The sequence below is a fragment of the Semicossyphus pulcher genome, unplaced genomic scaffold, assembly GCF_022749685.1.
Source record: "Semicossyphus pulcher isolate SPU_LCO1_2020_fin unplaced genomic scaffold, fSemPul1.0.p SCAF_2, whole genome shotgun sequence".
Taxonomy (NCBI): Eukaryota; Metazoa; Chordata; class Actinopteri; order Labriformes; family Labridae; genus Semicossyphus; species Semicossyphus pulcher.
In genome coordinates, this window is record NW_027211693.1 from 7,830,178 (window position 1) to 7,844,766 (window position 14,589).

Consider the following 14,589-nt stretch of genomic DNA (forward strand, 5'->3'; position numbering starts at 1 on the left):
CCGCAATAATATGTGCTCTTAAAGTGCACACACACACACACACACACGCACACACACACACGCACAGATGACAAAGACAAACAAACGTGCTCACACACTCCAAGCATGCGGAAAACGTGTGCAGGCATACACACATGCTACAGAACACACGCACACACACACACAGCTGTCACTGAGTAAAGGTAAGTGCTGGGGTTAAGGAGTACGAGCAGCACATTTCCGGATTTTATAAACAGAGGCCTCAAATAAACTTCACATGCTGATCCGACTCATATTTATGTGACCTGTCCTGAAATTCCTCAAGTGTCTTTAAAAGGACAGACAAGTTGGGAAAAGCACTTTATAAGGAGAGGCTGCCGCTGTAAACACCAGTGAGCATTCAGCAGTGTTTGGCCCATTTCGTCTCCTTCAGCAGAATTTATGTCAAACACACAACGCGCGGCTCATTTGCGACGCTGTTTTTCTTTCTCCACAGTGTCGTAAGTATTTAGGTTTGGTCTGAAGTGTGTAAGCTGAAACACTTTGCACAGTTTGATCTCGGTCGGAGAAGTGGATGTGAATTATCGAGCCTGATCTTTGCTGTCAAATCAGAAGCAAACCGAAAAGCTTTCGGCTGACAAAGTGCAGAGTTGTGTGTTTATTATTCCACATAATCAATTTTACTGGCCCTTTTTTTTGTTCCAGTGGGCTTCCCCTGTTTATAGAGGCTTGTAAACAGTGCGTCCGGATGTGGCACAAACCAAACAAGCACGCATAAAACGTACTAGAACAAACGCGCACCCTCACACACACAATTTGCACTGTTTAGACTGTGGAAATGAGTCATCTGCTCGCACCGGGATCAGTCGAACGCCAACAGGACGACTGAGAGACGCCCGGAGTCTGCGAGGCTCCACGAGACCGCATGATAGCTTCCAATACCACACAAAACACCTCGAGGGATTCGTTATAAAGAGCTGGTTTTTATAATCGGCGCTGAGCCGGGAACAAGGTCAATGAAATGTTTGGGGAAATAAGATCAGGAGAAATCTGTGTGGTTTTATCAGAGGAAATCTGCTCAGAGATCTTGTGCAAACATGAAAATACAACACTTTCTGTTGGCTCTCTCTGCACTTTCAGAAGCCAATCACCTAATTTATCCGTTTCCTTCTTAAACAGAGCTCTAAACCCAGTACACACAACACACTCACAAGTTGTGTAACAGGCAGCTGTGGCTTTGCCTTTCTAAAATGTCTTTCTAAAATAAATTGAACATGAACCACCACACTTTTGGATCTTCTTGGCCTGTGACCCCTACAGGAGGTCAAGCTCGAAGATTTTCATGTCAATAAAAGTCTGTTAAGTCTCTATCTATCGCCGAATGAGGTAACAAAATGATTGAGCCTATGGCCCACTGATGAAAGCCTTTGCATTTGCAGAATTACGGACTTGGTGTCTGGTGCGACTTTCGTGGAAAAAAATCACAAGTGGCGCCCAGTTAGTGACGCGTTTTCCATCAGCCAGCAGTGGTTGGTCTGCCGGAGAGGGTAGGCGGAGCTAAGCGGCTGCTTTTCCGCTCTCTGCAAGTGTTGCGAGTAAACAGTAATCTTCTATGGCTGAACAAACAAAGAAAAGATGGATGACTACAGATACAACTTCAACAATAAGTGAAAATCCAAAGAAAAAGAAACAAATTCGACGCTCAGATGAAGCAAACAGTCTGAAAAGGAAAGCGACCGTCAGCCAGGAAAATCAAGAGTTACAACCGGAGCCGACCGTGGACGTCACACATGCAACACTGCCGCCAAAGAGAACAAAACTGAGATATCCGAGATTATAACTTTAACAGTCAAATTTCTTTGTAATTTATCAAATATGAAACCTTCTTGTAGGTGAAAAGCAGCAGAATTAGACTGTGGTTCAGACGTGGAGTTTGGTGCAGCAGTATAACCTGGGACTTCTTCAATGACTCTATCTGTGTCAGCATGTCCAGTGACTGCATGCGTGCTGACACACAGCCGGCCCAGTCAGAGAGACGGAACTAGGCGCTACATCAGACACAACGGAAACCCTATTTCTTTTCTGACAGAGTTTCTGGCGTGCGTGGCTGTACATTTTTCTGCTGTGACTAACACAGTCCAGCAGATCATCTGAATGTGTACATAAATCTGTCGCCCTGTGAGAAACAATAATGAAAGCCACGTCTACTTCAGACACAAAACGTGAGATAGAAGTCCAGAGGAGGGAGGGTGAGAGAAGGTCAGCTGAAAGAGATGTACAGAGATGTGTGGTTTAGTCTTCCAGAGGAGTTTGAGTCGCAATCCTGAGCAGGTTATGAATTCAGAATTTAAATGGAGGTCAGTCTATCCATATTCACTGGTTGCAGCCGAGCTTGGCTGTTTCCCTCCAAAGCAGTACAACATGTGTCCACTAGAGGTCCTCATTTAGTGTCACACAACAGTTCAGCTGTAGTGTATCTGACCTTTACTCCTGCAGCAATGAGAAGGGAGGCATCACTGGCATTGTATATCAACAAATGAAGAGATACTTGTACTGTAACGCAGCTTATACTTATCTTTTTTATTGTTCTGGTGCACACAATATATATCGTACCGCAGCTTTACCTTTATCAAACATTATGAGGCCGTGAAACAAACAGCATACTAATTTATACCTCAGGTAAGACATCCGATCCCCCCATTGTGTATGATACCCTTCTCTACCTGTCCAATCTCTTGCTGAAGCCCCTTACGTTGGTTTTTCCTGTCATTAAAACCCTCCAGTAAGTCTTCTCAGGAAAAATAGCCAAAATCAATCAATGAACAATGACCTCTCGCCGGGGATCTTTCCTCCAAATCCTCTCGGATTTCTATTTGTTAGTTTTACAGCCAAGAAACATACAGCAAAGGGACATATGAAAGGATGAGGCCGAGCCAAACTGTTTTTCCCTCCAGCTTTATAATCCTCCCTTTCATTATTTGATCACAGCGTTCAACCTGGAGCCCCTCGGTCGGTGCACATGATGTAAAGAGCAGATCTGACTAATAATTTGTGCACTCAGCGGAGGCTTAAAAGGGATTTCGGATGACCTCGATGTAATAGACGAAAAGATCCGGTATAAGTGTGCTGTTGCCTTACGTTACGCTCCAAACGGGCTGATCCGTGATCAACTGTAATTAGGTGCTGATTATATAACACATCTGTCGGCAAGGAGTTGTTTCTGGGGCTCGGCGCAACTCGGACTGGACAAACAAAAACTTCCCTAATGACATCAAGATTTCCATCCATTCTTGTGTACACACAAACAAAGAGAAAAACACACACACAGAAGAAGAAGCCGCTCGGCCTTTCCTCTGCCTCGATGAAGAGCTGATTTAAATACTCTGTTCTATAAGCAGGTTGGTGCTGTACTGAAGGCAGGATGTGCTTCTTGCGTGTGCGTGCATCGAAAATAGAGTCATAAATGTGTGTGCGCGTGTTTCTCTGCAGCTGTGCGAGGTGAGGATCTTGTGCGTGACCCTAGCGTGTCGCGGCCGTCGCAATATTGTCCCCCACATTTTTATTTTTCAGGAAGTGGTGCGTCGGAGGGTACGTTCCCCCAGCAGCTCATTGTTACCTGAGCAGCAGAAGGAAACAACTGCAGTTCCTACTTGATGTGTTTTTGTGCCTCTTTGGCTTTTGTTCCTTTCAATGAAAGCAGAGAAGGAAAAAACAGATATCAGCTTGTGGGTATGTTTGTGTGTCTCTCTGTGTGTGTGTGTGTGTGTGTGTGTCAATGTTGATCCAAGCAATGTTAGTTTGTCAAATATGGACTCTTGTTGGGTAGGTCCTCCTTAGCAATAAGTTAATCTCAAACTAATCTCTATTTACAGATTCTGCATAGAAACGTAGAATCTGTAGGCAGGGACGTGGATTTCAGGGACGGCAAGTGTTGTGGTTTCCGCTTGAACTACGCTTGTAGTCCGAGTGATATTGACCAATCAGGTATCAGCAGGCTGCAGCGTATGCAGGAAAAAACGCGTGGAGAGCAAAAGCAGGCGGAACATAATGTGCCGTAATGACATCCGGCTCCCATCAGTGTCATCTGATGATGATTTAACTTCTAATTAATCTCTATAAACAGACATCTGCATGCTAACAGCTAACAATCTGTTCTAGATCAAAAGTTCAACTTGAGATAAATACAGCGTTCAGATTTCCCAACTTCCTCCAATGCATCAGATCGATCCGACCTCCGTTCAACAAACGAGCATTTTAAAAGTAGTTTTTTCCTCTTGGAGATAGACCTGACAAAGCTTCATTTTTACTGTTTACAAATCTGCACCATGATGTTAAATTTTGACAAAGGTAAGACCCGTTAATTAAAGTAAATCAGAAGAAACACGGTTTCTTTTTCTGTAAACAATGCAGCTAACCGCCAGCTACACGCCCGACATGTTCACCGTTGTCCCCAGAGGCTATATCGTCGTCAGACTAGCTGATGGGATCCGAGGTTGATCTCAAACAAATGCACATGAATTGGCCTTTGGCACTGTCAAACCTAATTTATCATCTTTCCATCTTTGCTTCACACCCTGCAGTTTTTCCACGCTACATCAAATGATGACCTTTCTGTAAAAGGAGTCACGTGTGGTGATTTCAACTGAAACAATACCAGTTGTTAAAATCCAACATTTCGAAAATGGCCAAGCCTCAGTTCAGACGTAGGGGGCCTTTCTGTGTGGAGTTTGCATGTTCTCCCTGTGCATGGCTTCCCTCAGAGTACTCCGGCCTCCTCCCACAGTCCAAACACATGCTCGTTCGGTTCATTGGTGACTCTAAAATTGCCCGTAGGTGTGAATGTGAGCGTGAAAGCTTGTCTGTCTCTAAGGGTCAGCCCTGTGATTGACTGGCCATCAGTCCAGGGAGTACCCCGCCTCTCACCCAATGACAGCTTGGATAGGCTCCAGCCCCCCTGCTACCCTGCACAGAAAGGCAGTATAGACGACAGATGTATGGATGGTTGAAAGTTACCGTATGAGCCTCTTCCCTGAAATACTAATTATGCTAGAGACACTTCTGAGGCAAAGAAATGTATCATGTAAGAATATTCACTTTACGATGCTCCCAAACGGTTGTTAAGATGCTTCATTGTCTTGTTCAGCGAGTTGAATATATACTGTATGTAATATCTACATGAATAATATAGGATAGTCATTTGCTAGATAGCGATTTATCGTTTGCTAAAGTCAGAGTACAAGTGAACCTTGTAGTTTAAAATGCCAGGAGATCTGAGCTGTATTTATATTCTAGTTTGCATGTAATTTGCACTTTATTTCAAGACTGAAAGAGGAGCTGAGAGGTGGAAATAAAGATAGAACAAAGTTGTAAATGCCTTCTGAATCTGTTAGTTGCACTGCGGTGTACTTGGGAGGGCTTGTGTTTGTCTTGTGATTTGGTTTGGGAGATTTTTGGGGGAAGCGAGCAGAGTCTAGCGGGGTTGGGGAGGTTGTTGTCTCCCTCCGGGACGTGAGGAGGTTTTTCAGAAAACACTGCCAGTCACGTCTGGTCCTCTGCGGACAGTAAATCACGCTCTTCGCCGGAGTGCTTCCGCACAGCAGCCCCTGCTCCCTCCTCAGCTGGAAATGCAATACGCCACGTACCCCGGGCTCTGAGACCACCCAGGAGGCACACGGGGTCTCACACACAAAAACAAACGTGCATGTGCTCGTATGATCACACACACACACACACACACAATCAAGCACGTTCAGATAGACACATGCTGTATAAAAGCCAGTCCGCTTGTCCTGGGGATGTGAGGTGGATCGGTTTGTGGCATTAGGGGTGAGGGGGCACAGGAATTTCACAACAAGTGGTGGTTGTGGTGGTTTCTCTTACTGGGAGCTGAAAACCACAGAAACTCCCAACTTCCTCTTTGGCACATTTCAAAGGATGGTTGCCCTCTGTGTTCAAAAGGGCTGCAGGCATGTCAGACACTCCAAGAAAACATCTAAAACTGTTAAAGACTAATTTAGGAGGAAGTAAGTCAGTAGGAATTGTGGTTTGGGCAAAGCATTACAAGCAGCGGTGAGGGTCAAACGTACCTAATCTCAATAACAAAGTGTTGTCCATATGCTATTTGTTTGGAGGTCGGATGCCTGAGCCCACGAGGCAAACCGAACCACTTAAAGATGGCGAGCATTTTTGGGATGGCTGCCATGTGCGACTTTGTTTTGGTTTCCCAAATGATGTTGGTTTCAGGGAGAGCAAAAAGGAAATCAAAATAAAGAAAGGAGTATTTGTGAAGGTCGTTGGTTTCAGTTAACATTTTTAGGATCTAGATTTTTAGGAGTTCAACACAATCCAAGCTGCATTTCTACCATTGACATTTGTCTCAGCCTAACAAACTCAAACTCAGATGAAGTTGATTAAAGGCATTTCTTAAGCATCATTGTATTAAATGAGTTTCTTTTAAAGATACTAAATGTCATGTGCAATGAAATGTATATAACAAAAATCCTGGTCTTTATTTTGCCTTAAAGGAGCAGTTCGTCCCTGGAAAAAGCCACTGTCAGTCAAAGCTGGTGTTCTCTGTAATCGATAGAAGCAGTAATATTTTAAATTGGCGCCATAGCTGTGGAGAAAGTTGTACAAACAGCTTGTTTCGCCCATTCTTCATTCCTACAACACCCAGCGTGCATTGCGCCCCTCCCTCTGAAAGGAACGAGTGAGAGACGCTCGAGTGAAATAATACTGTTTCACTGCAGGCAACGGCTCAGAGCGGCACAGAGACCGAAATATGACGAGGATATACCGGTGGATCGTCTAAAAAATCTTCAGGTCTGCAGTCTACATTTCAAACCTGACGATTTTGAACGAAACATGACATCGGAGGCAGGCGTCCGAGATTGAGGAAGTAAGGTTTAGCAAGCTCCCTGGCCTGACTACGTAAAATGCGTCATCTGGTGGAGGTTTTCGAGGGCCGATTGGAGAATAGGATAGCGTCCTCCAAAGGCACAGAGCGAAATTGCATTTTTTCCTACCATTATGGCATTAGCTCCCCATAATAGCATGATAGGACTGAGGTTGAAAATTGGCGAACTGTTAGGTAACTTTAACACTTTAGCACTTTAACTTTCTACCTAACCGTAGGACAGTATTTACTTGCCTGCTTCTTTACAAACAGCTGCAAGGTCGGCTCCGACGTATCCATGAGCGGTGTCGGCCAGCTGCGTCACCTCCTCGGCGGTGGCACTGCACGGAACAAAACTCAGCTGCCTCTGCAAAATATCTGCACGCTCCACAGCACCAGGAACTCCCACCTGCCATCAGAAAATCAATAGACTAGATTATCAACGATCAGGCTGCAAATATCCTCAAATGTTGATATTTTAGGCCAATGATTTTTATGAGACTGATTTACAACAGCATGAGGCAGGACTCACCTCCAGCTCCTTGTCGAAGCGTCCTGGTCGGCGCAGGGCAGGGTCGAGCGCATGGGGCCGGTTTGTGGCCCCCAGGACCAACAGCTGACCTGAGTGACCCTCCTGGAAGGACCGGAGAAGAGAAGAGATGTCTTTTTGGAGCGATGATGTTGTTAAATAGTATAGAGCTGCTTAAAACAAACATAGTGTATGAATAGTATGTGTACTTTTGTTTTCTTTAATCAGATATGTTTTCTTATGTAGTCAAACTACCACAGCCAAATGTGCAGCTCTGGCTGAGATACACACCAGGAATTACATGCAAATTGTTGCTTTGAGTCATCAATAATCAGCTCTCTAGGAGCCAAGTCAAACAGTGTTGTGTTTTACTTCATGACCATGCATCTGTAACTCTATCCGGTTGGTTTTCAAAGCCTCACGAAATGTTTGACCAAGGTCTGCTCCTGCATTTGTGCGTTTCTCGGGGTAGTCTGCCTGCAAGATGAGACTTTTTTTACCATCTTCAATACCGCAGAGACCATTGAAACACACATAATCTATACTCCAACAAGAATGTGAGGTGCAGGACGTGCTCTGTGCACATTCAACACACCAATAGTGCTGATGACCTTGGATCAGCTGGTGTATCTGTGTTATATCCCCGATCACAATGAGGGCTCTCTCTTCTGCCTGGGCACATGGAGATGTACTTGACTGCTGATAAAGTTATGCCAAATTGACAAGTCATGGCAACCTGAGGTGATTTGTTTCCCATGCTCCCACTGTGGGGTTGTGTGTGTGTGTGGATGGGGGGGGGGGATAATCCTTTTTCTCATCAGGCACTGACAGAGCAGAGAGCTTAGAGGACAAACAACACCCCAGAGGCACAACCCACAGTGTCTGAAGGGCGTCCAGCACGCAGAGATGGTTTCTGCATGACAGTCTGCATTTCCAATGAGGACGCTTCCCGACAGAGCCACGTTCTGCTGCACTCATAATGTATACTGACCAAGCATTTGTTGCTCAATGTAAAACAGACCTCTTATTATTATACTGATAGAAAAGACTGTTGGTTGATGGAATAAGGAGGTTCTGTCCATTACGTGATGCAGGCAGCGGCCGAGCTTTAAATGCATTTTTCTCCTATTTTCAGCCACAACTCTGTCGGGCTTGGATTTCTAGTTTCCACCTTCACTTGAATTGCAAACTATGAAACTACACTATTATGTGTATGTAAACTGACTTAAAGAAATCACAGCATTTACAGGAGTGTTGTAACACTTCAACTTGTGGTCAAATTGCAAGTGCTATTAAAGCAAAAATCTATTCTTTTAATCAATCAATCAATTTGTATTTATATAATGCAGAATTACAACACAGTTATCTCGTGACAGGCAACATATAGAGCAGGTCCAGACTGTCCTCTTTGTAATATTATACACAGAAAACCAACATTAATCCATCAATGAGCAGGCACTTGTCAGCAGCTGGGAGGAAAATCTTTTAACAGGCAGAAACCTCGAGCAGAACCAGACCCACTGTGCACTGCTATCGGCCGCTAACAGCTGGCCGAGGACACTTTAATTGAAATGGCTTTTATCTTAACAACCTGTTTGGATGTATGATGGTTAAAGGGTAAAAAAAAAAACGTACCGAACCAATCCCATCCATCAGAGTCAGTAAAGAGGCAACGACTCGTTTCTCCACCTCATTCTGCGCTCCCTCTCGCTTCGGACACAAAGCATCCAGCTCGTCAATAAAGATTATCGCAGGTTGTCTGTAAATCAAAGGTTACATGACAATTATTACACACTAACAATCGACAACATGTGTTTAAAAATGATAAGGGCCTAAATCAAAAGCTGAAAATGACATACTATTCTACCTAAGAAGAGCATTAAATTATAATCTCATTAGCTGTCTTTGGTTAAATGTGTTTGATGTTTGATTTCAGGCTGTGATTTTTCGTTACTTGTTATGATTATTGGTGTATAGTAGTTACCATGAGTACTTATATTAATTGACAAAAAAAATGAATATAATAAAACCCAATTACATATATTTCAAAAGAAATAAAAATTACACATTTCAAGAGAGATGGAAAATAATGAAAAATTCAGTGTTTGACATTAATAGAAAAATGTTTACCTCTGAGATGCTTCGGTGAAAATCTGTCTCAGCCTCGCTTCTGTTTCACCATAGAATCTGCAAAGACATAAAACACATACCTCTTGAAGTAAATTTAACTACTACTTAATTACAATAATAATAATAATAATAATAACTTAGATTTATATAGCGCCTTTCAAGAAACCCAAGGCTGCTTAACATGGGAGTTCAAACAAAAAACAAAAATAACACAAGTACAAAAACAGAAAGCAAGGAATTAATTGTGACCTCAGATCACGTGTGGATTATATGAATTATAATACTGTAACACATACTAACTATACTGCCCTGCCCCTTATCATTATGTCACGCTTGGACAGAAAAAATAAGTTTTGGAGCACCATGATCGTACTTGCTCATGATCTCTGGGCCGTTGATCACCGTCATGTGAGCTCCAACTTCATTGGCTATGGCTCGGCCAATCATAGTCTTTCCTGTACCAGGGGGACCATACAGAAGTACTCCTCGGGGAGGGGGGATCCCTGCAGAGAAAACAGTTTCCAGTTAGATCTTTATTTTTATGTTAAATTGAAAGTGTATCAAACCATCGCTCACTAAATGTAGGCCTTTCTGCCTTTCAGGTGTGCAAAAAACATATAAAGTTATGAAGTTGTAATAATAATAATAATAATAATGAGATCGTCATGGTGATGATGTGGCAAAATGTTACTGTTTTAAAGTCTAATGTGTGCATGTGGAATGGCATTCATTTACCATAATTGGAGAACAACTCTGGGTGTTTCAGAGGAAGCTCAATTGTCTCCCTGATGACATCCAACTGGCTGCTGAGCCCGCCAATCATGCTGTATGTGACCTTTGACCTTTTAGCTTCTGCATCCGGCTCCTCCTGCCCCGCGCTGCCTCTAAAGCTGACTTTTGTTGAGCAAGAGAGGCAGTAGAAGCTGTCAGTACTCAGTGCACCACCAGGGGGAGCTGTGTGGATTTTCTGTTCCGGCTCTGAACTGAGTGAGTCCTCCAGATTGACAGCATCATCTGCTGACCCTTGTGGAGGAGGATTCTGGGAGTTGTAGGAAGGAGGGGTGCAGGGTGCAGTGGGTGAGGAGAGAGAGGGGAGGTGGGCTGGTCGGCGCGGGGTGCTGGCTGCAGGCCCGGGCTCTCCAGGCGTGCTGGGTGTCCCATCAGCGTTGTTGTCGTCCACAGTGAGCAAACTGAGCTGCAGAGAGAGGTCAGCTGACGTAGAGCCCAGCACGGAGTTCGTTAGACAGGACTCCTCTGTGTCAGGGCCCAGTCCTGGGGGAGGAGACGGTCTCTGGAGGGTGACACCGTCCTCCCCTCTTATGGTCTCGACTCGGAGACTGCATGAGCGGCCAAAGTAGGTCAGGGAGATGACATTTCCTGGCAGAATGATGTTACCGTCTGACACAAAACAAACAAAGCAGTCAAGTTATTCAACCAAAGGAATCAGTGCAGTCTAGACATTGATACAAACACAGAAAGCAAGTCAAATCCAGGAAACAGGATTGTTTAATGCCACATTAGGTGGATGTGCAGGTCTTGGAGTGCATGGATACAGTTAGTAACGGTTTATACGAAATATCAAATGACTGAATATATTCAGCAAAATATTCTAAATCCATTCACAAACCACTGGTTTTGATTTTTGTCTGTTGTTAATTAAGTTTTGATGAGGAAATACAAACAACACACTCATTAACTTTTGTTATGGCAAAAACTAAATTAAGCCTTGATGTTGGTCACGGCCAGTAACTTACGACAGAAGACTGTAGCATGTTCCCAACTGAATACAGTTAACCTAATTAAACAGAAAAAGCTTCATACATATTCTAATCATTGTATTTTCACAACCCCTGCATATAAATGTCGTAAACTGATGTGCCAATGAACATGTACAGAAGAGACTGACTTACCCAGAGACCTCAGGAAGAAGTTCTTGAACTCATCTGTCTCTAAAGTCTCATCCTTTGACCTTGAGAAAAGAAAAATATATTTGACAACCAACTAAAGACACCTCTCTGTGTCCTTCTTTATATAACCGGTCAAATATTATAAATAACTGACATTAAACAAATCTCCTGTAAAATCTTTTTATAGGAGCAGCATCCCATTGAAGAATTAAACATATATAACACATAACATAACATAAAATTATCAATGTCAAAATTAAAAATAGAAGATTATGACATTATGTATGGATTCATAACATCAGGACATTACTTAATATTGATCATATATTTTTCAGCATTTTAGCTGCAGTTAACATGTATGGCCAGCAGATGGCAGCCTCTGCCTTAGATAGAATGCATTTGTGATCTGTGTAAGATGACTTTTGATACCCAAGTATGTTATTACAGTGACTTTAACAAATATCACTCCATCAGCTATTTAAATTAGGATTTATATTCGGTCTACAGATGTTCAAAATTAAAATGGGAAAGCAGTTTGTATTTATTTATTGTGTGTGATATTGCTAAGCAAAGTAACACAGTTAAATAAGGGTACTATTTAAGTATTATTTAGTGTGACCTTATTTTTAAATGGGGTTGGATAATGTTAGAAAAAGCTCTCAGTAAAAAACAACACAATTCAACAGGAATACAAACAACAGCATTTAAAATAAACTGAATTTTAAGCTCTTTTCATCATAACTTTTAACTTTATAGCACTACTGTTGCATTAAACTGCATTAGTTTTAGCCAGATGTACCCGATAATCTACTGACTGAGTGTAACAACTCTACTGTAGTGTAAAGTAAATAACTGTATGGATATGATATCTAAAAGTGTATAATATGGACAAGCACGTGGGTGTTACCTGTTGTAGAGAACCACCTCCTCAGCCTGCAGCACAGGACCTGTCAGTGGCTGCAGAGTCACCTCGTCCCCTGACTTCACTCTGAGGTTATTCAGAGCACATTTCTGAAGACCAACTTTTCCACCAGGAAAAGATGCAACCGGCCATCCTAAACACACCTGTGAGAGACATTATTTTTAAGAAAGGCAGGTCAGAAAGGAGAACAGAACATCTAAATATGTGACATCCAAACCGAAGAGAAGAGAAGGAGGGAAGAAGAGACCTCTTGTTGTCCAGTTGGACTCGTCAGTAGGACTGGTCTCCCGATGCAAACGCTGGCTGACTTCATTGAATTGAGGCTCAGTTGGGCTAAAGTGGATCTGCAACATTTTGGTGTTTTGTCATCAGCTGTGAGGATATGAAAATAAATATGAAGTTAAATCACAATGTAAAAAAATGTTCACTTGATAAAAGTGTTTGCAGATGTTTAAGGTATCCAAAGTTTATACTAATTCTGGGGAATTTTACTTGTTGAATTTGTTGTGGTTTTAATGCTGCTACTCCTCCAGACGGTACTACAGTGCTAACTAAATCATGTATCACTGAGTAGGTCAAAATGAAGCTATAATCGTATACCTTTAAAATGAAACATTATTACAAGTTTCTGTAAAACTATTTTGTCCACCATCTAAAAAATATACAAACCACCAATTTCACAATTTCACAAACTAACTACCTTGCAATAGTTGTAGGCAATCAAACAAATGCTCTGATGCAGGTAGGATTCTAACTTTTACAAGCATTTGATTGGTGGTTGGTGTGTTTTATGCACACAGCAGATGATCTCTAGTGGGAGAAAATGGTTTCAGAGAAAGCTTAAAGTTTTGAAGTTAAGCAGGCCAAACCATTGACCAGATAGCTCGATGGTAGATGGATGTGTCGACAGTGTTTTCTGTAAACAGTAGGACAATGACATGTTTAAATAATGCTGTGCTGACTTTCCACTTTAGGGGACACACAGACGTTTTGCCAGTTCTTAAAACAGCAGTCCATAAGTGATTTCTTTCGAATGCAATTCAAATGTAAGTGATGTAGGACAAAATCCTCAGTTCTCTTTCAATTAAAACATTTAACTGAGGTTAATTTGATGCTTCAGCAATCTGAATTGGCCAATTCAAAAAGACAGGTATTTTCATCCTAAAAAGACATGCACATGTTTTGTCTGGTACCCAATATGGATGTACACATTTAAATAGCATCTGAGCTGAAAGCCACCTTGGTCCCAATCAGTGTCTCATTTTAAGTGCGATCTGGTTGAGTACAAAAACAAGTGTATGAAAACCGTGTCTCTGTAGTTTCGTGCAGAAATGGACAGGTGAAACAATTCACTTAGAACAGCATCTCAGCCTCCAGCAGCATCACGGAATGCAACAAGCACCATGGCATCCACCTTCAGTCTGCAGATTGGTCTGTTTACCAAACACGTTTGCATACGCTAAAACTGAAAGACGTGTCAGAGTTTGTGCAGCCTATCACCTTCACCTCAAGTCTTACCTTTGTCAATGAAATCGATGACAGTGAATGAGTTGCAGTTTAAACTTTTGCAGCTTCCTCCTTCGTGGCCGGATGTTTGCAGGTTGGAGGAGTCATTTGAGCCCTCCTTCAGTAAGAGTGAGCTGTCCCCGTCACTTGACTTTTTCGACTTGCTTTTATTTTTCTTTGAAGACATTTTTTAAATGTGAAAATCTTCCCCACGTGAACTTGCAAACATGTGTAAACACGGAGCGGTGTTGTAAACTTCCTGGTTAAAGTTTAGTCCCGCCTCTCTTCACCGTAAATCCTCGACTCAGTGACTTCCATTTTTCTGTATTATTTACTGTATTTATTGGAACTTTCTTATGGTATCATCTTATAATCTAAGAGATTTTAAACTAAACGAGGACTAGAAAAGGTGGAAATTTTGATTTTAATAAGAAAAGGGATCATTTTAAGAGCTAAATCTGGCATTGCAAAGCTAATACAAAATGTCATAGGAAAATTATATAATTTAGATTTTCTGTGTTACCAGCATTAGAAAAAAAAATCTAATATGTTTAAAGGAACGACAAACATTGTGAAGATGCAGAGTTTGCTTCGGCATATATATTATATGTAAAGCAGCGGTTTTTCATCGTTTACAAATGATATTTTGATTTACTGTTAGCTTCTTTGCACCAGATGACACCCTGAAGACCGTGTGCCAACGAGCTGCAGGGAAAACTGT

At 42.2% G+C, this 14,589-nt stretch overlaps 1 protein-coding gene across 1 annotated transcript in view; it reads right to left on the minus strand.

Annotated features, from left to right (window-relative positions):
• afg2a (AFG2 AAA ATPase homolog A) overlaps positions 1–14,078 on the minus strand; it is a 118,438-nt gene extending 104,360 nt beyond the window's left edge. Inside the window, exons 1-10 of the mRNA XM_069669883.1 lie at positions 13,881–14,078; positions 12,610–12,734; positions 12,348–12,505; positions 11,444–11,502; positions 10,269–10,931; positions 9,907–10,036; positions 9,534–9,590; positions 9,039–9,162; positions 7,407–7,508; positions 7,130–7,283 (exon numbers count right to left, since the gene is read on the minus strand). Of these exons, the coding sequence (XP_069525984.1) occupies positions 7,130–7,283; positions 7,407–7,508; positions 9,039–9,162; positions 9,534–9,590; positions 9,907–10,036; positions 10,269–10,931; positions 11,444–11,502; positions 12,348–12,505; positions 12,610–12,734; positions 13,881–14,055 (1,747 nt within the window). The 5' untranslated portion in view covers positions 14,056–14,078. The remainder of the gene's footprint in view (positions 1–7,129; positions 7,284–7,406; positions 7,509–9,038; positions 9,163–9,533; positions 9,591–9,906; positions 10,037–10,268; positions 10,932–11,443; positions 11,503–12,347; positions 12,506–12,609; positions 12,735–13,880) is intronic.
• Positions 14,079–14,589: the final 511 nt, after the last annotated feature.